Below are 27,990 nucleotides of genomic sequence, written 5' to 3' on the forward strand. Positions count from 1 at the left end.
TTCACGATGGAGAACTTAATTTCTTGCCTTTGGGTTCTTGGGATCATCTGAGGTAGTCTGGCCTTCATCCATCTTACCTTTTTAACAAGGCATATGCATTCCTCAGGAGAGTTTTTCTCCATAACACGTTGAACCTTGAGCAGTTAAACAGCATACCAGAAATGTAAGTTTGATGTGTATTGTTGAGACTTAAGATCGAATTTATACAGAAATTTATTCTTTACGTCTACTGCATTTGAGAAGCTATCACTACAGGAAGAATAATGAACTTCTGACACTGGTGAGAAAAACATAAAGACTGTTTAAGAAATCCAAAATACACCTGGGAATTGTTAGCAGTTACAGTTGCAATGAGATATAAGAAACTGTAATGTATACTAAAATTTTCCTTATGAAGCAAGTGTCATCTGTGGAAAGGCATATGAACAGTATTTACTATAGTAATCACCTATGTACTTTTTAGAACCATGATCCCCAAAATATGGGACAGTTTACAGACCCACTCTCAGAACAGCCTAAATTGGCTATGAGGGAGTAGATATTATCTATAGTAGATAATATCTATATTATACTATAGATAGTAGATATCTATAATGGCTATAGATATTAAAGCAAGTTCCAAACAAGCATTGAAATTAAAATTTATTCAGGGTACATTTATAAATATAATGAGAGGGGGTTCCTTTATTTGTCTCTGTTCAGTGAAACAAAAATAGTGTTTCAGATACTACCGATTTAGCGTACAGTCTTTAGCTTTCATAGGATTTTGGGCTTTTTTCATCGCAGGTCTGTCTCTCCAGATCCTTAAGGCGCCTCTTCATAGTGGCAATGTAGATCATGCTTTCCTAAGTCTTGGAATTTACACAGTGAAACTGTGCTTTCAATCTACAAAACAGCACTTCTGTATTTACAAGAGCAGGCCTGGTATTCTTGGTGGGCCATATCTAGCTCAGGATGAACATGAAGTATGCCTACTTTTCCCTTATAAGCAAGCTCTTGTAAGCATGATAATATTTCTGATTTACGGTCTTTGCTTGGGGAAAGCTGGGAGCCTGGTGCTTTTAAAGACATGCCAGCTTCTGGTGAATAATGCTCTAAAAATTATTTGTGGGACTTCCTGAGAGTGGTGCCTGGTATATTTTTTAGATAGTGGGTTGAAGGTAGATGAACTTCATTCTATTCAATTCCTTCTCTAGCAATAATTCACCTAAAAGTAGATCTAAAGTTTCTAGCCCTCTAGCAAATTTCTGTTGATTTGTTATACACAAGTACAAGAGGAACAAAGACTAACATTTCACTGTAAAACTAAACTTAGTCTTTCTTTTAACCTATTTAATCTGTTTGAAGTGTGTTACTTTCCCTGTTCCTGGGCCCAACTTCACAGTAGTTAGGACATCAAATCCCTGAAAATGCACTAAATTCACCACAGTTTTTAGTAGAATTCTCATGTTCATTATTTGCATGGAACATTGATGTGGGAAAAGCTGTTTATTGTAGGCAGAAAAGGAAGAAATCATTAGAGTTTTTTTAGCTTATTTTAGCAGTCTTACTCTGCTCAGATTGCTTAGATTGTTATCTCTCAGCTATATACATGTATTAGCTCATGACAAACTGTCAGAAGGTTGAGAATTTGGCATGAGTTTCTTGTAAGAAGTCTTTGAATCTCTAAACCTCCTTTCAGAAACTTAACAATCGGTGTCACTTGTATTTGTCCTTTGAACAGAGGAGAATGTGAATTCTTTCCTTCTTAGCCCACTGTGAGAACTAATTGCCGTAACCTATGGCAAGGATCTTGGATTAACACTGTGTGCTAAACTAAAGCCAGCCTAATTATGAGTACAGAATGTGATTTAATGCAATGGATTGGAAGCTATTTCAGGCAACATATCCTACTCCATTTTATTCAAAAGCTGACTATACCTCATTGGAAAGGGCTACTGTGAAGTATGGATTAGGATTTGGGTGCATCAGCTAAGTACCGATTCTTTTTATTTGTCCAAGTTGTCTTCTATAAAGAAGTTTACTTGTATAACTACATTGACAAAGGCTTAATAGAGTATTTGTTATATAATGTGGTTGAGTCTCAAGCTCCAAATTATACACGAGAGGATTGCCCATGGTAATTCCAATCAAAGTGAGCTACAACAGGGTTCTTAGTAACTTCATTGTTTTTTAACCTTGTACCTTGCAGATGGAGGAGACAGACCTAAGTGAAAGAGGATTGCCACAGATTACATCAATCATGAATAGAGTTAGAAACTTGAAAAACAAATACAGAAATGAAGAGAATATCACAGATGAATTTAACTATACTAAAATCTCAGCTGATACGACAGGTATTTGGTTTTGTTACTCTATTGTCACATATGCAAAAGATCTTAACCTAGACTGAGTGAAAGAACCATTAACTGAAAGGATTTCAAGTTTAGTGTTTCTTCAATATTAATGATCACAAAATTAATTTCATCTCTCCTTATTTCTTAGCTCTTTTACTTTAATCTTGTTTTAAAAATAGTAACTTTTGCACAAATCTTGTAAAAACTGTTTTCTTCTGTACATGTTTGCTGCTGTTTAAATCAATCTCCTTTTTTGTTTTTCTGTCAGATAACTCTGGAACTGTCAATCAAATAATGATGACAACAAATAATCCAGAAGATTGGCTATGTTTTTTGCTTAAACTAGAGAAAAAGGGTGTTCCTCAGATGGATGTTAGCCTACTCAATAGACTCATTGGTCGTTACAGTCAAGCAGTGACTGCATTACCTGCAGAAAAGTATAGTCAAGATGAGAGCTATGCTCGCATCCTTGTGAGATTTGCCGAGTTGAAAGCGTAAGTATAAATTTTCAATATGAGAACTCATCATTCTGTTTTGAATTAAGATAAGAATACCTTGTTTCATTAGTGTTTTCTGCAACAAATTATCATTTATAGTGTGGATGTTTTCATTCTGGTTCCTTGAAGGTAAGTAGCTTTGGTTAGTCAGCTTATCTGTTGTCTCCACAGTACTTGCATTTTGTGGATGCTAATAAACATGATTGTTTAGAGCTATTTGATTTAAAAATCTTAACACACTACTTTTTTTTCTTTAGTTCTCTATGTAAGGTACAAGGGGGAATAGCCTGAGATCTCTTTTTGAGCTTTATTTTAGTATGCTTTCTCTTTTATTAGAAAAGACTCATCACAGTTTGGTTAAATTAGCTGCCTTAGGATAGGAAGAATGTCTCAAAACATCATTCTCTAGTTCTGCACTTTGAAAATTAGTTTTGATTGTGGTCATTTATTGCTTTATTCAGTCCAGATTTGAGCAGTGTTGCTGTTCAGAGGCGTTCAGACATAATTTGGGACAGGGTTATAATTAATTTTTTTTTCATAAGGGGTTATTTTGTCACTTGAAATATCATTACAGCCAATATTTTGATGAAGAGCTGTATTTAAACATTGCAGCAATCTAACAATTAGAGCTGAGCAGATGATCTTCCAGTGAACCTAGCTAATCTTTTTCTTGTGTGTTCTTTTTGGCATACGGTTTCATCTTGCAGTATGATAAATGTCTACTTCTCTGCACTGTCATTTGCATGGATCTTGCTGCATCACTGTTACTGAAAGCATACAGTGGAGGTAATCTGTTGAATCTCCTGTTGAGAAACATGAGTGAATAATGACCTTGTGAATCTTTAGTACCTTGAAGAGGGAAGGTGTTTATGTATAAGTGGAGTAAAGAATCTCTTCTAGAAAGGTTTAAAGATACATTGCAAGATGTCATTCTTATTCAAAGATTAATTGCTTTCCCTCAGAGCAGAAACTGTGTAATATAGACTTCTGGATCCTAGTTTATGGAAATGTCTTTCCAGAATAGTGATCAAGTCACATCTGTTATCTCATTGTAGGAGAGTTTAAGTTCAGAAAGATTTCCTACCTCCCTGATCAATTTGACCTATTTTCACTTAATCTTTAGAACATGATTTGAAAGGTAGATACTTTTAGGATGTGTGCAAGAGCTTTGTTCAGTATTCTGTGTGATGTATTGCAGAAAGCAAAACCAAAGGTGCTGTCAGTAGCCTTTCAATGCATTAGTAGTGTGAACAGTTGTAGTTGTGGTGTCTCACTGAAATGTCTTCAGTTGTTTCACTGTTAGAGCCTCCAGGGACCTTCTTGGGAGAGTAGTCTGTCTTGTTTCAATATTAAAACGCACTCTACAGCTGTGCTAAAATAACTTCTACCTTAGTAGCCAGCGTAACAGAATCTACCTATCTCACTAGGTAGCTCAGATCCGCCATTGTTTTCTGCTGCATATTTTAATTGGCAAATATCCTCAGTCATATGTTTCCTAACATGCCTAATAAAAATTCCTTTTAAAAAGATGAACAACCCACTCCAAACCCCTTTTTAAAAATGTACCCACCAAGATCTGATATAGCATCAATCCCACTGGAACTTCACTATAAATGATCTCCCTAAATGATGGTTCCTCATTTGGAAATTACTTTCAGATACTAGCTTTTTCTTAATCATTTTTATAAGTTAGTACTTCCTTGTCCAGAGTAGCATATAATATCAATTATTTATATGAAGCTACGTTTATGAACTACATCTGTAATATCACTAGCAAATGCTTTTTGCTGGTTGGAACTAAAAATCAACAATGTTGATTGTCTGTAATTTTTGGAGATTTTTAAAGTTAAGCAGAGGCTACTTATTTGGATCTTTTGTGTTTGTAATGTTTATTTGCTGCTCATAATTTTATTGTTCAAAATTTCCCTGGTGTTCTACACTTACCTTCTCTGTTTCTGGCTGTCAGTTTGTTCAGTATTATATATTTTGTCTTTAACAGAAGCTAAAACCAAGTAAAGAAAATCCTCTTATCTCATGATTTTGTAGAGTGCTTCTGATTTATTTTTTAGCTATTGCAAGTAAAGCAATACTGATACTGCAAGTTAAGTGACACTGATAGGGGCTCTGGAAAATACTACCTTGGGTGGGAGAAGAAATGTGCTCTTCAGTAGAATTGTTTGCTGTTCTCCCAAATGTTCCACCTAAACAAGGTGGAAAAGCAAATTTGCATCACAAACTTCAGAAGCAGTGGCAATGGCTTGAGATTGCCAACTACTGCCAACACTGTTTTGTTCTGATTGTAGAATTGTAGTATGTTAAGTGGTTGAAATGGATCTTTAAGATCATCTAGTCCCAGCCCTTCCTGCTGTATGCAGGGACACCTCTCACTAGACCAGGTTGCTCAAGGCCTTCTCCAGCCTGGCCTTTAATGCTTTCAGGGTTGGGGCATCCACAACTTCCCTGGGCAACCTGTTCTAGTGTCTCACCACCCTTACAGTAAAGGATTTCTACCTAACACCTAGACTAAATTTCCTCTTTGATTTTGTACCAATTTTTCCTAGTTCTACAACTAGAGTTCCTGACAATAAGTCCCTTTCCAGCTTCTCTGCAGGCCCCCTTCAGATACTGGAAGTTTACTATGAGGTATCCATGCAACCTTCTCTTCTCCAGGTGAACAGCCCCAAGTTTCCCAGCCCATCCTCATAGGAAAGGTGCTCCAGCTGCCTGTATTTGTGGCCCTTGTCTGGATTTGTGCCAACAGGTCCCTGTCCTTGTTATCTTGGGAGCTGAATGCAGTGTCTCAGGTGGGATCTTCCAAGAGTAGAGGGGCAGAATCACCTCCTCTGACCTGCTGGACATGCTTCTTTTGATGGATCCCAGGATTCTGTTTGGTTTTCTGGGCTCCAAGTGCACACAGCTGCTTCATGTTGACCCTTTCATCAGCCATCACCCCCAAGTCTTTCTCCCTAAGCCTGCTCTCAATCACATCTCTGCCCAACCTTTAGGTGAAACCGCATTATTCCATTCTTGGCGCTGGACCTTTATTGTCCTGTTATCTTCTTGCGCTCTAGTCTGGCTGTGCCAGTACCTTTTGGCCTATTATGATACCAAGGTTGTCTAGAGAATCCTTAAGTGTGCTCTGAAATAGTCGAAGACAGACAATACTTCTATGTTTACCTGTAGTGTACATTAGCAGTGCCTGCTCTCTTGAAATGCTTCTGGCTGTAGCACAGTGCCACCAAGCGTGTGGCACTTGGTGCCTATCACTAGCGTTAAGTCTTGTTCTGTGTATTGCTATCCAAGCTGTTGCTGCTTTTGGAATTTTAACAAACTCTTTGAAGGTGAATGTAATACATTACAGCTTAATTTCTCTGGTTCAGACTTTGCCTGTAGATGGATAGTTGTGTGCCTGTCTCATTGCTTTAGATGATCAGAGCTGAGTTCAGTAAGCCTATATGACTAATAACATGCCTAAACTATGAGGAACTTTTTAAATTCAAAGTTCCACAGAATTCTACTGAAAATTTTTTCTTTACCTTTCCATTTGTATTTTTCTGTACTTTTATTCTGAACCATGGTAATAAATCTTTTGCTCTTCCCACTTCTAAGTGGTACCTTTTGTGTACCTGTTGAGCCAAGGGGGAATTTAGGAAGGAATTCCTTATCTCTGGATTACGGGTGTTGCTGGTAAGAATGTTAAGCTCCTTTTTTTTTTTTTTTTTTTTTTTGGTCAGTTGAAAGGTAACATTCATATATTTCATAGTGATGTCGGTTTAGGCCTTTTTATGTTGACTAAAATTTGCATAGGCTGTAGTTGCTCCCAAATATTTAAATGTTGGTGTGCTGTGTGTAAGCATTAACCTGCTCAGCAATCTATGTCTGAACGTAACACTAGGATTAAAATTTACCAAAAGTAAACAAACTATGAAGCTATGAAGCGTGAAAGAGCTTAGAGTCTTTTGAGTTTCAGCAAGGTTCAGCTTGATATATTTCAGTTATTAGAATAAAATTCTTTGCTTATTTGTAGTTCACTGATTGCTTTAAGAAAGAGAAAGATCTTTAGCCTTAGGTGGGTTGCTTTTTCAAAGTTATTTAAAGGCTTCATCTAGCACATGGAACTTAATCCTTCTCAGGCTCTTCACTTGGTATAACTATGAATATGCTGTCTTTACAGGCTTCAGGATCCAGAGGAGGCACGGGACCAATTTCATCTGGCCAGACTGAACTGCAAGAAATTTGCTTTTGTGCATGTGGCTTTTGCACAGTTTGAGCTATCACAAGGTGTGTAAAAAAAAAAACCAAAAAAAGCCAAACTTGTTTGGTGTTGCTGTTCTGTGTAGTTCTCGGTTTTGTTGTTTTAAACTTCTGCTCCTATATATAATTTGTAAGGAAACTGATAGGTATTGAATGAGAAAAAGTCTATTTTTTTTTTAATTGAAATTTACTGAGAACATGTGTTTACTTTTAAAATGAAAGTATGCACACAGTTCATTGTTTAATTCTGTTTCAGAAATAACTTTCAGACCAGGTGAAAATTGTTAGTAGTTTCTACTTTTCTGATCTTTTTTAGATCTTGCAGTGGAGAGCTTTTGAATAAGGCTCTTCCTGTATTGAGAAGTGAGGCTCAAATACTTCGCTTGCTTGTGGAAGAAATTCTATATTCTTCCAAACAGCTTCTGTAGATTGGGTATGTTTTTTATTAAACCAAAACACACTGTCAATGTGCAATTTGGTTGCCCCGGTGTGTGCTAGTGAGGCTGTGTAGGCTGCCCACAGTCTTGTATTTTTGTGTGTTGCTTTTATTTCCATGGGTGATTTGAACAGCGACCTATGTTGCCCTGTTTATTTTTTCCTTTGACAGTTTGCTCTGCACAGAAAGACAAGCACATTCCATGAAAGCTGTTTTCTTATTTGAATCGAAAAGACTTGATGGATATCTTTCAAGTTTTTTGTGATTTGTTTTCCTTCATGTTTTTTTTCAATATCATGCAAGTTGTTGTATACTGCCTAGTATGAGAAATTCTCCCCAAAGTTAGCTACACTAAATAAATTAATCTGTCTATTCTACACTCTAGATTCTGAATGCATTTTACTAGTTATTCCTCTTTCTTTGCTTCTGTTTATTTTCCATGGATAGTGGTTTTGTCTATACATTTTTGCTCCAGTACTACTTTTTAACTGTATTTTAGGATATAGTTTAGATGTTCAAAGTTTGGCCCAGAGCCATTTTGTTAAAACCAATAAATAGATACTCACTTGTCATCTTGGATTTTTCTTAACTGGTAAGTTGATTGGCACTGGAGTAGGAAAGGCTGTGAACCAACCCCACTCCCCTCAGAAGTACATGTTATGTTTTATGAATGACTCCCGTACAGGATGGGGAAAAAAAGACAAAAATACACGTTTGTGTCTTAAAATTAGATATATTAGATCTATTAGATAGATATAATATGCATAAGTCAGTTATCTGACCAGTTTTGTTCTAATATAAACTTGTGGTATTTAACTTCTGAACAGTAATAAAAAGAAGCTAATAATTTATTTAGTGAGCACTGGATGTTTATTTAAACGGATAATTAAACACTAATACTGCAATAACAAAGATATTGTTAAATAAGTGTAATAAAACCTATTGTGTAATTTCGTAAAGTGTAGAAATGTTGCTACAGGTTACCAGTGACTAAATTCATCCTGTAGCTATGGGATGTGTTCATGCAATAGTTTTATCTTACTTTGACAGCAAGTAATCAATCTAAAATGAAGTCCTAATCCCAAAGGAAATAAACCAGTTATGATTGGCTTTGTTCTACCTGCAGTGTGCTCTCTGATTTGTATCTGTTACCCTTGAGCTGATCTAGGTGTCCTTTGGTAATGTGTATGGAGTTACAGTGTCCCTGCTGGGCGCTTCAAAGAGGATTAGTGGAACATGTGAGTTGTAAATTGTTACTTAAGAGTGCTGTTCCTTTTTCACTGTGTCCACTTAGGCCAGAGGGAAAGGAGGAGGGAGGGTAGTGCTTTGTTGCTTCTTCATCCCGGTAGTTTCAGCAGTTCTTGGCACACTTCGTCAGTATTTTCTTTTGCATTAAGAAAAATTGAATTGCACGTTCTCTTCCTTAGCTCACAGTTTTGCTCAAGATAAAAGCTCAAGTTGAAATTGTGAAATTAGACTTGGCAAATTGATGTTGATTTTTTAATAATTGAATATTAGTGACCTGGAAATGGAGTGACACAATAAAGGTGCCATTCTGGTTTTTGTGATTTTTTTTTTTTTTTTACCTAAATATTGACTACAATTTCATTTAAATACCTCAGATGAGGAGCTGTCTTGTCTTTACTTGGGTGCCTTGGGTGGTGTTCTTGAAGATGTTCTGTGAATTGATCAGACTTGACTATTTCAAATCTTATACCAAGGTGGTTCATTCGGGCTTTTGGTATGTGATGAAGTGGACTGACTGATACTCAGAAATGCTTCTGACTTGATTTTATGTCTTGGATCCTCATCTTTTGGGGGGGGGGGTGTGAAGCAGTTAATTTTTCACATAAATGTGTTGGCCTCATGTTTTCTTGCACAATGAGGCACATAATACTAGGAGGAATTACTTTAGAGTAGCAGGTCTTGTTGAAGCAACATGTTACTAAATTTAGCTCAAGGTAGAATCACAGAATGCTGGTTAAGGATTCTTAGAGCCTATCCACTCTGCTAATGATTTAGGAGAAAAACCAGTATTTGACTATATGGTTAAAAAACAAATTCTAACAAATTAGCACAAAATTGATTTAAATGAAAGTATAGCAAATTTTGGTGCTTCCTTGCTTCAGTGCTTGACATCATCCATTTAGTATTCTGAAAACAGGTTACTTAAAGCAAAAATTCCTGATACCTACACTGCTCTTCCACCAGCTTGAACTACGGGCAACAGTGGTGTCTAACTTCATTTATGAGTGGAGTTTTGAGTGTGGGGGACATAGTGTTCTTAAATATACTATTATATATAATAAGAAATGCTGAACTATATGTGTATGTGGCATGAATGTAAGAACAAAGTGGTTTATGTTTTGCTGCTTTGGAATGGAGGAAGAAAAGCATTTGGGGTTTCAGGGGCATTGACAGCTGTAGCAGATTTTTTCCCATTTTTCCCAGATGTTCTTTAAGCCAAGCAGAGTATTGTGGTTATGGTACACTTTTTTTCCCTTACTTGACCTTTTCTAGTAGATGCCTGTGTACATGTTTACATAAGTAAATTGACTGCCTCAATATGTTTTGTTAACACATTTCCTTTCACACCCCAGCTCTCTTCAAAGTTCTCTGTTTGTCATTCAGTAATGTTCAAAACTGTAATGGAAAGACATCCTTGCTTTTCTATTCTCTTTTCTTAACTGTAATGCTGTCCAGAATAGTGATGTTTTATTTAACAACAGCTGGTTTTTAAACTTCATTTCTATTACGTGCATTAAAGATGTTTTTTACCTGATCAGATCTAAGTGGAAGTCTATAACGGTCATATTTCCTTGCTGATACTACAGGAAAAAATGGATTTTAGAATGAGTAGAATTTTCTTAAAGTTCCTATAACATTAAAAAATTACTGATAATGCATATTTTGTGACATCTTATTCAATTTAATGTGAAGAATTGACTTGTGTGATTTGCTTGTAACTATTTCCAGACAGTTTCCTTAAAATGGCAAAGTAAGGGGATGTGTTCCTAATGAACAATGGCTTCACAGAACTATGTAAAGTGAATATAAGAACATGAATGTAACCATCTCATTAATAAAATCTTGCCCCAGTGTAATTGTTTTTTTACTTCTGTGATTTCTCTGTGCTTCTTACCACTTAGAAAATGAGAAGAAGTGTAAGCAGATCCTTCAGAAAGCTGTGGAGTGCTCTGCTGTTCCCCTGGAATTGTTGGAAACAGCTCTGCAAAACTTACAGTTGAAAAAAAAGCAGTTGCTTTCAGATGAGGAGAAGGAGAACTTTGCAGGTAAATGCAATTTCTTTAAATACTGGTTCATGCATGTTGTGATTCTAGACTGGAAAAAATCACTAGTGTTTGTCCTTTCTAGATACAGACTCAGAATCTCTATTGCCCAATAAACAGATATATTTGTCAATGTTATAAATTTTATTCCTTCAATGCTTGTTTTCATTTTCAGTGCAGTGGCTGTAGTTTGCAGGAGCTGTGGGATGGTAGATTCTGTAATTCTGCAGAGGGTGTTCTGGTGACTGTTGTCAGGCATTAGCAGTTTATAATAGACATGTACAGCTCTAAGTGTGAAATAGGAGCTACTGTTGGTAGAGAAGAATTAGGACTGAAATACACAGATTCAACTACACATATATAGGTTGCTTGGAGGTGACAGATTGGGGAGGCTTTGGCAGTGATTTCAGTGAAGTCAAATGTAGGAAAAATAATCCATTTCAACTTTATTTTGGACAAAACCCCTATGTTTATCAGAACAAAACTGAAGTGCTTGGCTGTATCATAAATCCTAAGTGATCCTTACTGCTGGGTAAAAAGGTAACAGTTACTTCTTGAAGTTTTCAAGAGAGAAATCTGTTTGGAGTGAAATTGAGCAAAAAATACGGTTTCAGCATTGAAGTGTGTGTAGCTAACTCTTGAAAGAGTGATGTCTAACACTTCCATATTCTTGCATATATTGTGTAAGGACAGAATTAGTGTAAAATAGGTCTGATTTAGTTTCTTTCCTTAGGGACTTATCTTCAGGAGTGGTATTTGAGATTTGCTTGGCAGCTATTGAATCAACCTGACTGAAACACTAGCGGGGGTGAACCCTCTTTATAGTACTCAGCTATGGCTCAATTCTATAGTATTCTTAATAAATGCGATTTTCTGTCTCATTCTGTTTATCATTAATTGGATATGGACATAAGAAATGCCACTGCTGATGTATTGTGCCACGGGAGAATATCTTGAAGAATACCAGTATCCTTCCTGGATTGTACAAATTTCTTGGTGACATTATTGACTTGCTGCTGCAGAGCTAAGGAAATACCTGTGAGAATGCGTGGCAAAACCCTGCCTGCCACTTAGGAAGCAGTGAACTTTTGGGCAAGAGTATTCTTTATTTTTTTTTTTTATATGGGGCAAGGCTTCTTTATTTATTCATATACGAGTTTGTAATTAGGTATTTCAAAAATGCTAGCTATTAATTCAGTTATTTTAAGATTAAAGTTTAGAAGGTAAATAACATCAGACTTGAAGTATCTCAGCCTCTGGGACATACATGGCCTAAATCACTGAATTTGGCTTTAAGTGAGTTTGCATGGTCCTCTGGAGCAACAGAAGTTATTTTAGTGTATTGGCATTTAGGTATTTCCTGTTTTGTATTACCATTTGAAGAGCTGCTCTTGAAAGTTTATGTGAAAATATGAATGCTGTATATGCATTTGTTCACAGCTTCAAAAGACTGTACAGAATGCTTTTGACAGTTATATGCAGTTAGTGTTTTGATGCAAATATAAACCATGCATCAAGTCTAAAACCTTTGGTTTAATTCCTTTTTCTTCTCTTTCATTCATGCACAGCAATCTAAAGTATTTGACATACTAGGTGCAGTCAAACACATTTAGTTGGGTAAAGGTAGTTTAGTATTTAAGAAATGTAGGTCACAGAACTATTTTAGAGTTGTTTTGGGCAGAAGAGAGCCTTAGGTCATGGGGTCAGGAGTATCTTGAGAAGCAGATAGGCTGTCTTGGACTGTGAAGGAATGAAAGTATTGTAGATCACCAGCTGAATGTAAGAGTCCAGTGGCCAGCTTGGTGGTTAAAAAAAAAATAAATCTTTGGGGCGAAAAAAGAAAGTATGGGATACATTTGTGAGATGGTGATATTCCTGGGTTGGTAATAAAACTACACTGTACATTGAGGCACTTATTTTATTTAAATGAGTAGTTTGGTCTATTGGCATACATTGTTTATGAGACAATGAAGTACTAGAAATAGCCAATACTGCACTGTTCATCTACCAGAAGTGTGACTTCTGGCTGAAAGTAGAAGAGGCATATGGGAAAATTCAAAAGAAAGGTAAAATCCATTTTAATGAACTGATACAAATTTTAAAATGTTAAGGTAAGTGCTATGTAAAAAAGTCCTTAAACTGTGATTACTTGGAAGGCTGTGGATAGCCATGAATCTTGTTTGTCAAGCAGATAATTTCCTATCCTGATGGAACGCAAGGCCTATGTGATATGGAAGATCATATTATATAATAGCTTAGAATCTTTAAATGGTTTGGGTTGGAAGGGACATTGAGAATCATCTAGTTCCAACATCCTGCCATGGGGCAAGAGCACCTTCCACTACACCAGGTTGCTCAAAGTATCATTCAATCTGGCTTTGAACATTTCCTGTTGCCTTTGATTATATATTTTTTTTAATATGTTCTTTGGTGTCTTTTTTTAAAAAAAATTTGTTACTTAATCAAAATAACCAGATATTAATTTAAAGCTTTAAAAACAGATTTGTCAGGAAAATAGCTGAGTTCAAGAGTGTTTTTCTGAAGGTGCTTAAAATAGGTTGTACTGAATGATGAATTAAACTGTGCTGTAATATGAATATGTGGTCATTAAGGTGTTGATAAATTTTTTTAGTGTATTCTGAGTTCTTGTGGTTTCGTTGTCTCTGAGAAATGACCTTCCCTTCACCTTTAGGGAAAAATTATATGGTAGACAGTGTTATTATGAACTGTTTGTTTGTGAGTTTGAGGTTCTAGAACAACTTTTCAAATAACTTGTTTGTTTATGGTTGTGTTTACCATAAAGTATACCTGAAATATATACTTTCACAAAGTTAATTAAGTTGACTTGACATTTTATATTAAGGTTAACATACAACTTCATAGAACTTCTGCTAAATCTTCAATAATCAAGCAAGATTCTCTTCTGGATTAAGATAGGGCTGCTGAATGGGCTGTTTACTGTTGCCTGCCTTGATAGTCCCTGACCGTGCCCAGCTTATGTGACCGCTCTCAAATATGTTATCAGTGAAATCAACTGGTTTGATTTATCCCAATTAATTGCTTAGAATAATTTAGTTGAATTTTTCTGGTATGATCTGAATGATTCTAACTATTTTCCCTACAGTATCAAGTACACAGGAGTCTGGACTTCAGAATATAGGTGGAAATCACAGAAGCTTAAAAAAGAATGATTCTAGTGAGAATTCTACTACTGTTACCAGATCCTTATTTAGGTAATGTCTTAATTTCTTATTTAATGTCTTATAACATCATTTAAACCAAAACCAAACATATGTACTTCAGTGTTGTGTGTTTTGTTTTGTGGGTTTGTTTGAGTTTGTTTTTTCTTTTAGGGAAGAGAAGTCACAGGAACCGGGTGCCCTAGTTAATTTCCACAATTCATTGAGACCACTAAACAAATCCAACCAGGTAAAACACGTAACATTTTGTTTAAAATCTTAAACTATTTATTCTGCTTTACACACCTGATAACTTTTGAATTTACTCTAAGATTTGCCCATTTGGGAGGATTCCTGTTACCCTAGTATCTGATGATGGTGATGACATGGAGGATTCAGATGTCCCACTCACAGCTAGTGTTACGAAGAGGTATGGTTTACCTACAAGCACAACAGATTTTAATACTCCTTTTCAATGGTACTTTTATTGGATAGTGAAAATGTCAGATGTTAATGTTAAATTTGACCTGAAGGATAGAGACAAATAGTTGTTATAATTGCAATATTACTGCAGTAACCTACTTCTGATCTTGCTACGTAGTTCCTGGTATGAAAGCATGTAAAGATGGAGAAAGCATGTTCTGGCTAATCAGTAAGCTAAAAAAAGCAACTGAAATTAAGGTAGAAATAAGTTTAGTTCTAAATACCTTTGTTTATGTAGTTAAATTTTTAAAATAAGAGCTAAGACGGTTTTGTAACTTTCAAAATATTTTTAAATCCTCATTTTGTGGGACTTTTGTATTGTTTCTCACTTTGCTGTCCAAGTGGACCTGCTTTTCTGTAAATTTAAAGCTTGTAGCCAAAAGTGTTCACACAACTACTTTTTTCACCTCATTCACAAAAAAGGCCGTTGTCATACTGGGCTGGCATGTGATGTAATGTTATTTCAACAGGCAAACGTCCAGCTCCAAACAAACAGCCTTTGTTGCACCTTTTCCACCATCAGAAGTGAAACCTTGTGGGCGTGATTCATACAGCCTGGGAGATTTGCAGGTAACTTAAATATTTTTTAAATTCATGAAAGGAACTCAATCTATCCTATGATATTAGTAAGAAATATAATAACTTTTTCAGTCCATAAAGAAATAATGTAGGGTTTCCCTTTAAGTAATCATTTGTGGATAGAAACATTCATTGTGGCTTTTAAACTTGAAAATTGTTATGCATAATAGGGCATTTAAAAAGAGCTTTCTCTGAACAGTACCTGGGATGGAAGCAATGGGAGTGGTGTTAGGAATATGATTTATGAAGAGGTGATAAACAGATTTCAACTTGACTACAGGACCTCTTTCACCTGTAGTCATGAATTTTACCATTAGAAGTACCCTATTTAATGAAGTCCATTCAACTAAGTTAAAGTGCTCTGTTGAGCCATAAATTACAGCTTTTGATAGAGGTTTGTTTTCATCAAAAAGCAAATGTCTTACATTTTCATGTCCCATGTCCTCATCCCCTAAAAGAAGATTCTAGAATAGAAAGCATTTAGGCTTTTATTATAGAAACTGGATTATGGAAATTCAGAATGTTGATGTATTTAAAAAGAGCATCAGTAACCTGCACAGTTCCCTAAAGTGCTTTGTGGTACACCTACTATTTAATTACATTAAGTAAATGTCTTTTGGATACTACTTTTAAGTTTTCCTTTGATTCTTTTTTAAGATGCTTTTTATGTTCTTTAGTCTTTACAAGAAAAAACAACTTTACAGTTGCAGATGTTGGATGAGGGCAGCTCAGAAACAGCTACCAATTCAACTGTAACTCTCAAAACCAAAGTGGATGCAAGTCATGTGACGGAAAAAGAAGGTAACTATTAATGTCAAGTCTGAGTAGTTTGAAATAGAATAAGCATTGAAAATGTGCTGTTCTGTATTATTTTTTAAGAATACATTGCTAAATAAAATGTTTTTCAAAAAGCAGAAGTTATTGCATTATTAACATTTATTATATACCTTTGGAGAATGATTCTTAAAGTTCTTTTAAAAACAGACAGTTTTGTTGTATTTCAGAAATAAATACTTCATTAGATACTAGATTATCAATACATGGATTTTGACTGTTGTGTTAAGTCAGCTAGAAATAGGGGTGACATGAGATTATGTTGTTTTTCTGGGAAATGTAACCAACTTGGATTTATAGCAAGGATTTCAGGCCTAGTAAAATCTAGAAGGCTGCTACTAATTATTTACCAACTGCATGAAATACGGAGTACATGTACTAACCTCCTATGGTTACTTGCTACTTCAGTGTTTCAGAAACATCAGAAAGCTGGTTCGCTAAGTGGCATTCTCATCCTGCTGAAAAAATTAGGTGAAAATGTCTAATTGCATTTCAGTTGAAAAATGGTGGTTTTTCAACTTTGGTGTCCCCTTAGCCCCCTCAGTGATCTTTTCCCACTGACTTGCATTGGGAACAGTTTGGGTTTCAGGTCATACTTTTCTTGTTTGTGCTTCATTCACTTTTTCAGGTGAGATGCTGACTAAGGTAATTCAGTCCTTCAGCAGCTGAATTGCACTAGCTGCTCAGCATGGGATGCTGCTTTCCAGTAATTTAAAAATAAAACCTTTCAAGGTTGTGAAGGAACACTGAAGCTGTGCTGTATGCAGCCTGCAGAGTCACATCCCACCATTTCATTCTTGTAGTACCTATGCAAAAGTAACCAGGAGACAGAGTGCCAAGTTCCTTTAGGCCTCTGACTTCAGTCATTACACTGGGTTATAGGTTGCCTATTGTTACAGACAACAGACTTCTGATTTGGAGTATGGTAATAAGCTTATCTTCAGTTCTTACCTTAAATGTGCTCAATATGCTGGGATGTTGTAGTACAATTTATGAACTATCGCATATGTTGATGAAGGAAACAGTTGCATCTATGCTACTGTTACAGTATTATCCTAAGGTTTTGAAGAAAGTTGCCATTTTACTATGCTGAATTGAGCACACAGCCTGTGTACTTCATTAATATCTTTTAAGGCCTAATTCCAGTAAATCATCTGTTTGTTTAGTCTAATCTAGAAAATGAGGTTAAATTATTCTAGAAACTTTTCAAGTGTTCAATATTGAATCATTTTAATAATCTGTGGTTTTTGGCTCTTTTGGGTTTTTTTCCCAGAAAATAAAGCTCTGCATCTTGAGCTGAAGACACCAGAGCCCAGGAGACTGGAAAGTCAACAGCAACAGTCTAGTTTTGGTGAAAGCTATAGAAAGCAGTTGGAACAGATTAAACTAAACTGTATTAATGCCAGAAAAAAAATGCCAACTCAAGAAGTGTCACAGAAAAGCTGCTATGGAGAGGTAAAGTAAAAATATGTACTGCATGTGTGCTAGCAGCAGCCTTCTCACATTGAAGACATTATTTGTGTTCTTAATTGCAGCTCCTTGTATGATATATAGTATCTTGCTTTGTCCTTTGTAGGGAAAACAAACAAACCTTCAACAGTCTGGTCATCCTGTTTCAAGACGATTATCACCACCAGATGCTATTTCTAAGAGAAGTGACCCATCACACATTTATGGAACACCAAGCACCACATCTAATGATTATATGGCCTGGTAAGCCTATTGTAAGATGGTAGTTGATCTCTGGAAAGACTTAAACATATTTTTACAGAGTTTTTTTTACAGATAGCCAACATTCCAAGTGCTTCTGTAAAGTGCCTGACTTTGAGATTCAGATTGAATTTAAAGATTGGGCAGCCTTTTTGGTCAGCCTTTTTGGTCAGCTTTTCAGCATTGGAATGTTTACCATCAAATCAATAATTCTTTAGTGGAGCATTTACCTTTTTCAGTGATCCCTGCTACATGACATTTTCTTTTTATGATAACTTTTTATGTGGCTGGCAGGCTTTTTAGATTGGTAACTATATATCAGTTTATTTCCCATGATGCCAGTGTCTGAAGTTTTTTAAAAGCACCTCAAGAAATCCAGAGGCTTGCAGAATTAAACACTTACGTTAGGAAATTATAGCATTTGTTTATCCATGTTACCTTAAATCAGGCATAAACCCCTATGCCTGTGTTGGCAGATCTTTCTAATTATAGGATTACTTACTGTTTTCACAGGTCTCTAGGATGAATCATATAGGTCAAGGTTGTATGCTGAGTAAGCACTGTTCCTGTTGGTAGGACCTCTGTCTCTACAGCTGTAGAGATTAAATATATATATATAGGGCATGAACCATATAATTTCATGAAGGAACTTGATAATAGTAATTGATTAAATTCTCTTTACTTAGTTCGTATGTACATGGTAAATATGCAGAATTGCTGAATATTTCTGTATTCAAAGAAAGCCATGCTTTGGACTGGTTTTGTCTTTTTTTTTTTTTTTTTAACTTCTGTGATTGTACTCTGCCAAATAAATCCTAATTATATACGTTCTTTTCCAGTTCTGATCTTGGCATTAATCTCTGTAAATACAGTGAGGAAAAATAAAATATGTTCAGAAATATAACCAAATGGATGGTAGACACATCAGGAGAACAAATAAAAAAAAACATAGGATTTTTTGCAACTTTTAGTTTTCTTAAATCCATGATCTTTCTGCTCATACACAGTGTAGCTAAAGCTCTCAAGGCAAGAGTGAGGGCTTTTGAAGTTGTCTGTCTCAATATGCTTACTTTGAAAAATAGGTAATCTTAAAAAGGTTTTGAATAAATAACAATAAGATAGAGAAGAGTAACTGGCTCAAACTTATAGTCAGTTCTTCTAGCTTTGTAGTTCTTCCACTTTTCAGTTGCTGGGAAGTGCCAACTATTGTCTGATGATAGCAAGTTTGTGTTTTTAAAAGTATTTGCCAAGTTTGTTATAGTTTCAGTGTATTTCTAAAAGGACTTCTCAGTGAAGAAGTTGAAGTGGCTTTAATAATGATAATTATTGAGTGGAGGCTTGGGCTCTTGCTAGTCAATAGGGTTTAACTTCGAAGAAACACTGAGGATTTTAACTTTGTTGTTAAAATTATCTTGAGAAAATACAACTAATGCAGTTATTGTTCATATTTTTTGTTAGTTTCAGCACACCTGTTGTAAAGGACAGGTTTCTACCAGGATGTCAAATTTCTACTCCTTACAGCCAGTTCCCTTATTATTTACCACATACTCCAGCGACTCCATTTCAAAATCAAGTTGGCTTGCAGGTAACAATTTTCTGTCATTTTTTTCAGCACATATTTTCATTGGGGACTACTTTAGGTAAAATAAATGTGTATATATATTTTTTTTTTAATCTGAAGTTATTGTTCATTTTTTTGTATGAGTAATGGAAAGTAGTCTATTATTCCCAAAATAACTTTTTTCATGTGTATGTCTGAATTTAGATGACATAAGTCAGGTGTTGAAAAATCAGTTCAATTTTGTCAAAATGCTGGAGCCTTAGTCTTCAACCTAAGCCTTTTCAGATCCTACTTAATGGCAGAGGAAAGAACTAGAGCCTGTGTTGTTCTGCAGTGCTTTTACAGTGGTACTACGCACTACAGTACCAATAAAGAGAAGCAGTGTATGTAGAAAACCGTAAGTTTGAGGGAGGTAAAAGATTGCATTTCTCCTCCATTTTTGTTAGATTCCACAAATTTTGATACATTTGTTGTGGCCTGACATAATGTAAAAATGGGTTACCTTAGATGTATTGCACATTCAGGTAGGAACCTTCCCAATTGTAGATAAAAGTGGGGGATAGGTTTAAGCTTCCTTCTAGAGGATAAGTGTTAATAAATCAAACTTGAGGTCTTTCTGTGGCTTGGTGTAGCAGATATGGGCAATGCAGGCTATTTCAACTTCACGTTACTGTAATCTTCTAATTAGTAATTAGCTTCAAATAAAATGGTAGATGATTTCAGTGCAGCTTTTAAGTTTTATGCTGGGACTGAAAGTCTCTCGGATAATGTAGTTTCTGACGTTATATGTAAAGAGGGAGGTGTCTCTAGTGATCTGGGAAGCCTTATTAAAGAACATCCTTTCCTTGATTTCCAGTAACAAGAGCATTGGCACCTTTTACAAGAGTTCAGTGATGTTACATGCCAAATGATGATCAGTATATGGGGATCTAGCTTTCTTTTGAAGTTTCTTTACTGTTTCTAAACAACTTTATCTTCAGGATGGGCAAGACAACTTAAAGCATTTTAACTTAATAAAAAGTAGAGCTCTCTTAAGTTCTGTTGCATGTACCAATATTCATTTCTTAACCTTTTCTGTGTGTTCACAGGTGCCAGCTTCTATACCTCCACACGAATGCCTTGCCATCAATGGAAGAGTTTATACAGTGTTAAAGCAAATAGGTAGTGGAGGTTCAAGTAAGGTAAGGTGCTTCTTTATCCTTTTAGGCAGTCACTCATTTACAGAGTAGTAGTTCTATTGTAAATACATGTTGAAATCATCTAATGAGTGCCTAGTGTTAACAAGTACACAATGGTTGACCAAGGGAATCTAAACTTTGCTGGTTTAGTGCTATGCTTACACTTTTTGCTCTTGAAGATAATTTCTATGGTAGAGTAAGCATTAAAATTCCTGGTAGAATCAGCTCTTCTGTTATAAGATACGTGCTGCATTGTGTACATCCTAATGTGAGAGGCTGTTGTTTAGAGCAGTGTGATTACACTGTTGGGAAATGGGTGATTTGTAAAGTTGATTGAGAGCTTGAAGATGACAGACCTGTAACCTGTGTGATGAGTTGTAGCTATGTCTGAAGTGGTGAGTGAGCTGCTTTTTACATGGAAATTTGGGGTCATGGGAGCTTGGGAAACAATATTGGCAAAATCTCTTGTGTTTGTTATATTTCCTTACTTTCATAACAGCATAAACAGTTTAGCTGGGTGTTGTGGGGAACTATGTCAAAGCAGGTAGATGACATCTGTGTCCCTTCCTCACAGAAGGGTACGGGTTGGTTAGACAGACCTGCATGTGGTGAAGCAGTGCTGGCTGTCTCAAATCACCATCCTGTTCTCCATGTGTTTTAGTGTAGCTTCTGGGAGGATGTGTCCTAAGGATAGTTAACTTATTACTTGTAGAAGTCTTTCCCTTTGTGAATCCATATTGATTGTGTCTGATCATTGCATTTCAGTAGTATGTAGTAGGATGTTCTCTGTAATTTTTCCAGTAACTGAGGTTAGGCTAACAGGTTTGTAGTTTTCTGGGTCTTCCCTCAGATCCTTTTTGTCTATTGGACTAACATTAGCCAGCTTCCTGTTAGCAGGGAACTCTGGAAAGAAGAGCTCCCTGTGTTGCCAGTGTACGGTTGTAGAATGAGGTAGGATGGCAGGGACTCTATCATTTTCTCAGTCTGCTTAAAACAAGACCAAAATAGAGCATGTTATGCATGGCTTTTTGTGTTTAAACATTGCTAAGGATGGAGATTTCATAGTCTATCTGGACAAGCAGTTTTCCTGTTGGACTATATGACAGTGAAAAAATCAAAATATCTGATGGTAATTTTCCTTGTTAGCTATGTCTGTTGCATCTCATGCTTTGATGGTTCAAGAGGAGTCTTAGCTTCCCTTTAAGTAGCTGAAGACAGCAGTAGGATTTCCTGCAGCCTTAAGACTGAATGAATCTGTGCTCTCAACCTCTTCTAATGTTCCATGTGATCTAGCCTCCAAATGATTTTGGTGTGACCAAATGAATGTGTGAGGGCAGATCTCTGGGAGTGTTATTTCCTATTTTCCTGTAGTGCAATCTTGTATATATATATATATTTCCTGTATATGCAATCTTTATCTTGGGAACACTGCAGACTCATGATGTAGTGCACCTGGTGAAATACAATGTGGCACCAAGATAGCTTCTGATAGAGGGTTTCTGTTGTAACTTGTCTTTCTTGATTTTTTTCACGCTGACTTGTATGAATTTCTTTGTATTGTTTCTTCCTTTTGAAAAGGTTGACTTCTTTGGTATTCTGGCTGAGTTGAGAAGGACCATAGTAAATCAGAACTAGGGATAAATGAAGTTATTAACTGATACTGTTTTGCAGGTGTTTCAAGTACTGAATGACAAGAAGCAGCTGTATGCTGTCAAATATGTGAATCTAGAGGAAGCTGATCAACAGACTGTTGAGAGCTATAAGAATGAGATTGCTCATTTGAGTAAACTGCAGCAACATAGTGATAAGATCATCCGCCTTTATGGCTAGTAAGTAAATACTAACTTTAATCAGTATTTCTCTATAAAAAGGTATTTCCTTCACTTTTAACATACGTCTTTTATTTTTAGTGAAATTACTGATCAACATATCTACATGATAATGGAGTGTGGAAATATTGATCTCAATAGCTGGCTTAAAAAGAAAAAGAAGATTGATCCGTTGGAACGAAAGAGCTATTGGAAAAATATGCTGGAAGCTGTTCACACAATCCATGAACATGGTATTCTTAAATAATTATAGGTATTTTTATAGGATATATAGCAGATAATATGGATCTGGTTTAATTTTGGAGGTGGTATGGATTTTAGTGTTGCTGTAATCTTAGTGATTTTCAAAGATAGGTATTTTACTGTATTTAAAAAAAAAAAAAGTCAAGCAAAATAATAAGGTAAATCTTGTTCCAGAGATAGACTTAGCTAACTCAAGAAGGATCTCTCAAATATCACTGTTTATGTAATGCTATCTGTTTTCTTTCAACAGCCAGCAAATATTTTCTGTTTTAGACTACATCATATAGTCCTGATTCCACTTGTTCTCTGTTAGACTCAAATTTTAGCCACTCATTCTCTCCAGAAGTAGCTTTGACATTAATGACAGCTCTGCCATCTTTACTTTGACAAAGTGTTTCAGCTTCTTCCTAGAGTTCTTCAGGCCTTCTTCTCATCTTTACCTATATAATTAAAGTGTATGCATCTATATTCTGTTTGTATAGTATAAAGGAGAGGGTTGACTTGGATCTTTTCCTATATAATAATGAAATGAACACAAGTACATAGAGCAGAAAGCATCACCTATTTTCAGGACTAGAACATTCAATACTATAGCAAACAGCAAAACCTACTGAAATTCAGGGTACATATGTACATACATATGTGTGATGTTTTTAAGAAAGACACTGATTTTTGTAAAGTATCAAGATAGATTGGTTGATTATGTAGATAATAACTAAAATTCATATTAAACTGTGCAAGTAGAGTTTGTGGGAAGTCAGTTGTGTATACTCCTCAGTGAATGGTACCTTTAATCAGACTAAGTAATATAATTATTTTATTTGACCTATCGACTTAGGTAATTAAAGAGAGAACTACAGGCATGGACAGGCCACTGAATTGCCCCAGAGCAGCAGTTCAGTGTGGCTATGTGCACACAGAGCTGGAGGGTCTGTCCCAAACTGAGACAAACTGTGCAACTCCAATTGCTTGGAGCTGTTCTGGGGTACCTGCAGGTTTGAATAAGTATTAATTCTACCTATAGATTTAGGCAAGTCTTAACTATTAAAAAAAAATGGAAACATGAAATCTGCACAGACTCAGATAAAGCCAATCTGTACCTTCTCTCTGTGCAAGGGTTATGGGAATTGAGTAATGCTAAACCTTGTGGTAGTAATTTGGATTTGCTCTAACTCCTTTTACAGGCATTATTCACAGTGATCTGAAACCAGCAAACTTTCTGATAGTTGATGGAATGTTGAAACTAATTGACTTTGGCATTGCAAACCAAATGCAGCCAGATGTGACAAGTATCATTAAAGATTCTCAGGTGAAATTCTTCTGGAAAATTCATGTCCATTTTTCTGTGAAGTTCTATTGTACCTGCTGATAATTTTGATTGTAATAACCTCAATTACTATTGAAATTTTATGGTGAATGGTTTTATATGTGTATATGAATATTCATGTATATTGATTTTTACATGTTTTTAATGAACAAAATAATAATGGACTTCAGTCTTAATATAAATAAACTTTAAAGATGCTTTTCAGTGTTTTGGGACAGAAGTTTTTATTAAGTAAATTAAATTTAATGCATGCTTTACTTAAAAGAATATTGTTTCATTTTTATGGCTAGGCTGGCACAATGAACTATATGCCACCTGAAGCAATAGAAGATAGGTCTTCCTATGGAGAAAATGGCAAGCCTCGTTCTAAGGTAATATGGTCTTTTTCCTCCTATTTCCTTCATTCCCTATTCAATCATACATCTTCAGATTTTTTTTTTTTTTTTTAATCTTCCACTGGAACTTGAACATAAGAAAATTTACTGTGCCATAATGGTGGTGTGAAGAGTTGGAAGGCTAAGCCTAATCTCCCTAACTACCAAATAAGCATTTGGCAAATGGTGTTTAGCAAAATGCAAGTGCTCAATGAATGAGTCAAATTGAAAGTAAAACAAGCACAGGCTTGGACATTTTAGGGCCACATGTATGAGTTTAGTGTATCCTATTAATTTTTCTATGCTACAGAGTATTGTATATTGTAGAAAAATTTGTAACATCACCAGGGCAATGGAATGTGAATGATGTGAAAAGTACTGAAAAAAAGCATTTTCACCCTGGCAGTCAAACTTCAACTGAGGGGTACATGGTTTGGTGAAAAAGTATATAAAATCCATGTGTACTTGCATGTACATGAAGATTTTACTTTTTAACAGTTGAATGGAAGTATTGTTTTGTAATGAAATACAATCTTGTCTTTCTAAATAGAGAATAAAATATAAGTGGATTTCTTTAAGGATGTCAATTTTTTATCTTATTTTGTACTTTTAAATGAAGTAAGCTAAGCACAGGCTTGTTCAGCTCATCTAAACAAAAATCTAATCACTGTGCTGGGAGTCAGGTTTGCTGTGTACATCTTTCTTCACTTCCCTCCTCTCCCCCACTCTGTACTTCTCTTCAAGTGCTTCAGCTTCAACAGGATAAGCAGGAAAGTTATCCTGCAGGGAACAGCCTGGGTATCGTGGTTGAAATAAGGAATCCTTTAAACCCAGGGGAATTGAATTGTGGCTTTCCACTTCGGAGACATAGCTGGGATCTCTTACTGTTTCCTGGATTTAAATAATTTAGTATGCTTTTACTTGTATTTATTTTTAAATCTGAAATTAGAATCCTGCAGTTTGACTTGTTAAGGACTTATTTTAGTTTTAAGTTCTTTAAGTAAGTTGATTTTCAGGAATAGTTTTCTTATGGAATATCAGTGAAAGGAAGCCATATCACTGTCTTAGTAGATAATGGCATACTCCCTTGGCGATTTTGTGTAACAGTTAAAAAGATCTCTTATACAATGAAAACTGTACAATTACATGATAAATTGACTGAAGGGCCAGTTTCCTAAGTAGAGTGTAATCTTTGATTTTTTTTCTTTTATATTAGATAAGTCCCAAAAGCGATGTGTGGTCTCTGGGCTGCATTTTGTACTGTATGACATATGGAAGGACTCCGTTTCAACATATAACAAGTCACATCAATAAAATGCATGCTATTGTTGATCCAAGTTATGAAATAGGGTTTCCAGATATTGCTGAGAAGGATCTTCAAGATGTCCTGAAGGTAACTGTTCCTTTTGATTTAAATAATGGTAATTTTTTTATTTAAAGATATTTTCTAAAACTGAATGTGTTGTGCTTGAGAGATTTTTTCCATGAGTAGATGCTCACTGCTACTTGTAGTAACAGGTCTTATTCCAAAATAAGAATGAAGTTTGAGCTGCTTCATGTAGTTTCCGAATTAGTCTCTTTTCAGCTCAACACCAGCTAAGTAAAGAGTGACCGCAGTCTGACTTGGGTCCTTTGGTTTAACATCCAAAGTAAATACTGTTAATTCCTAGGACAATTCATAATTTTTAGGCAAAACATTCTTCCTCTTTTATCATTTGCAGCGCTGTTTAATAAGAAATCCTAAAGAAAGAATTTCTGTTTCGGAGTTGCTGGTACATCCCTATGTTCAAATTCAAAGTCATTGTCAAACAGGTACATTTATTTTAAAATACATTTTTACTAAATAGTGTTTGTAACTAACTGCTTTAAAGAAACAAACCCTTTACTCTTAAATGTGCTATGAGCTTGTTGGCATGACTCAGTTTTGTTTGGTGCCTAAGTCTGCTTTAGAAAAGACTTCAATATTTTAATTCTTAAACCTCTTACAAATTGTTCTAGAAATTTTTATATTGATGATGTATACAATTTCAGCATAATTATAAATTGTCTGCAGGTGTCCCAAATGTTAAAGGAACAACAGAGGAAATGAAACGTATCCTTGGCCAGCTTGTTGGCTTGAATTCTCCCAATTCTATTTCTAGAGCTGCGAGGGTAAGTAAATTGTCTTCTCTATTTTGTATAGTAATACATGCTCATGCAGACAAAGGTTATACTGCTAGGTAGTGAAAGCTGAAACAATACATTTATGAAATCTTCAGCTATAGCTGGAAAAACATTGTGTAACTTAGTGCTTTTATTTGCAAGGATGCAGAATCTGTCTACATTATTCTGAACTGGAAGGGTTGAAAATGATGCCAGTAATCTTTAGTTTAAGTTTCTTCTTTCCTTTCCACCTCCCAGTAGATCTGCTTTGCTTTTAAGCTGCCCTTAGGCAGGGGTCTTCTAATTTAAGAGCTCTCACTATGGAGAAATTATCTATATTGGTCTGTTAAGTGTGCATACTTTTGGGCTGCAACTGTTCTTGCTTCCTGGAAGTTGCTGAACTGTTAATGCAGTGCTATGTGTAAATTAGTTCCTGTGTGTTGAAGTATTGCAGCCTCTCTGTTTATTGCCTGAAAGAGAAGCTTCATAAATCTTCAAGTCTGTTCTTTCTACCTGCGTTTTAGAAGAAATGATGGTGGTAAAGTATACATAAGACCTAGAGAATGCAAAGCTGCTTTCATGGGGAGGAAAGCAAGCTCGGAAAGCAAGTTCAGTGTATATTAAATCTAAAGGAGCTCATGCTTACGCTTCCAGTTGCACGCAATCTGTTTTAAATATGAGGGTGAACAAAGTAGTTATTCTTCTAACAAAATGATGATGTGGCTGTTTGAATATCTCATGTAAAGCCTGCATGCCTGGCTTACACAAATAACTTCCATGTTGGTGTTTCCATAGTGGAGACATTTAATAGGTAAACTTGATTTTAGATCTCTGCAGCTCATTTGTTCTCGCCTGATTTCTGAAGCTCTATAATTGCCCACACTGCGAAGTCAGTGTATGTATTTTCTTCTGGGCACTGCACTGCATTACAGCTGGTACCACTAAGCTGTCTTAAGTGTGTTTTTATATTTTAATTTGACAGAAAAAAATTGGTATGGAGTATTTCAGTATGTGATAATTTCAGGTGGTAATATTTGTTATATAGTTTGAATCCATGTGTAGTACAACTGTTCACCTGAATACCCTGTGTGTTTGTTAACTTTCAGACTTTATATGAACAGTGCAACAGTGGTAAAACTCTGGATGTATCAGCATTTGCAAAACCTGGGAGTCAAAAAACACGGACAACAAAATGATGTACTACTGTTCAGGAGGCAACAGATGCCTGGTCTGTTCAAAAAGTATTTTGTGCTGCTAGCTTCTAAAAGGACACTCAGCATAAAGTTTGCATTTTTATATGTTCTTCGTGTTCTTCTGATAATGTTTGCAGGTCATTAAAAGAATTTAATTGAATGCTTTTCACTGTGGACTCTTTCACTCCTTGCATGATGCTTGGGTTGAGCAGCAACAATGGCTATTTGGTGATTATGCTCTGTGTTACTTAAAAAGCACTACAGTGTCTGGAGTACAAAAACCTTTATGAAACCTTTCAAGATGAGATCTTATGAGAAGCTAATATAAAAAAGTTTGCCGAAAGATGCCAATTGATGTACGTGGAGAACATGGAATACCTTTTGAAGCATCTCCTAAGGCATGAACAGAGAATTATGCTGTTCTGTCCTTTGCTAACAAATATCTCATGTCCAATTTTGACCATAACCAAGGACATGAACATCCTGCATAAGCCACCAGTTACAATATTGGCAGGTGCATGTAAAATGTCACCCAGTTCTTGAGC

At 35.7% G+C, this 27,990-nt stretch overlaps 1 protein-coding gene across 1 annotated transcript; it reads left to right on the forward strand.

Moving 5' to 3' along the window:
• Positions 1–27,990, forward strand: TTK (TTK protein kinase). The gene is made up of 22 exons (XM_058835422.1): positions 1–163; positions 2,192–2,336; positions 2,605–2,830; positions 7,008–7,114; positions 10,673–10,816; positions 13,938–14,046; positions 14,167–14,242; positions 14,325–14,422; positions 14,946–15,045; positions 15,732–15,855; positions 17,162–17,343; positions 17,465–17,601; positions 19,057–19,183; positions 20,248–20,340; positions 22,009–22,166; positions 22,248–22,399; positions 23,594–23,718; positions 24,027–24,107; positions 25,327–25,503; positions 25,832–25,922; positions 26,164–26,261; positions 27,359–27,990. Exons 2-22 carry the CDS (start codon positions 2,192–2,194, stop codon positions 27,446–27,448), a joined length of 2,640 nt encoding a protein of 879 aa, XP_058691405.1. The 5' UTR covers positions 1–163; the 3' UTR covers positions 27,449–27,990.

Source organism: Poecile atricapillus, chromosome 3 (genome assembly GCF_030490865.1).
Source record: "Poecile atricapillus isolate bPoeAtr1 chromosome 3, bPoeAtr1.hap1, whole genome shotgun sequence".
NCBI classification, from domain to species: domain Eukaryota; kingdom Metazoa; phylum Chordata; class Aves; order Passeriformes; family Paridae; genus Poecile; species Poecile atricapillus.

Excerpts from the sequence above, each read along its gene's own strand:
- TTK (XM_058835422.1), top strand. The coding sequence starts at position 2,192 with ATGGAGGAGACAGACCTAAGTGAAAGAGGATTGCCACAGATTACATCA. Across the intron at positions 17,344-17,464 it reads AGAAAAGCTGCTATGGAGAG|GGAAAACAAACAAACCTTCA; the intron begins GTAAAGTAAAAA and ends TGTCCTTTGTAG. Across the intron at positions 22,167-22,247 it reads ATCATCCGCCTTTATGGCTA|TGAAATTACTGATCAACATA; the intron begins GTAAGTAAATAC and ends TTTTATTTTTAG.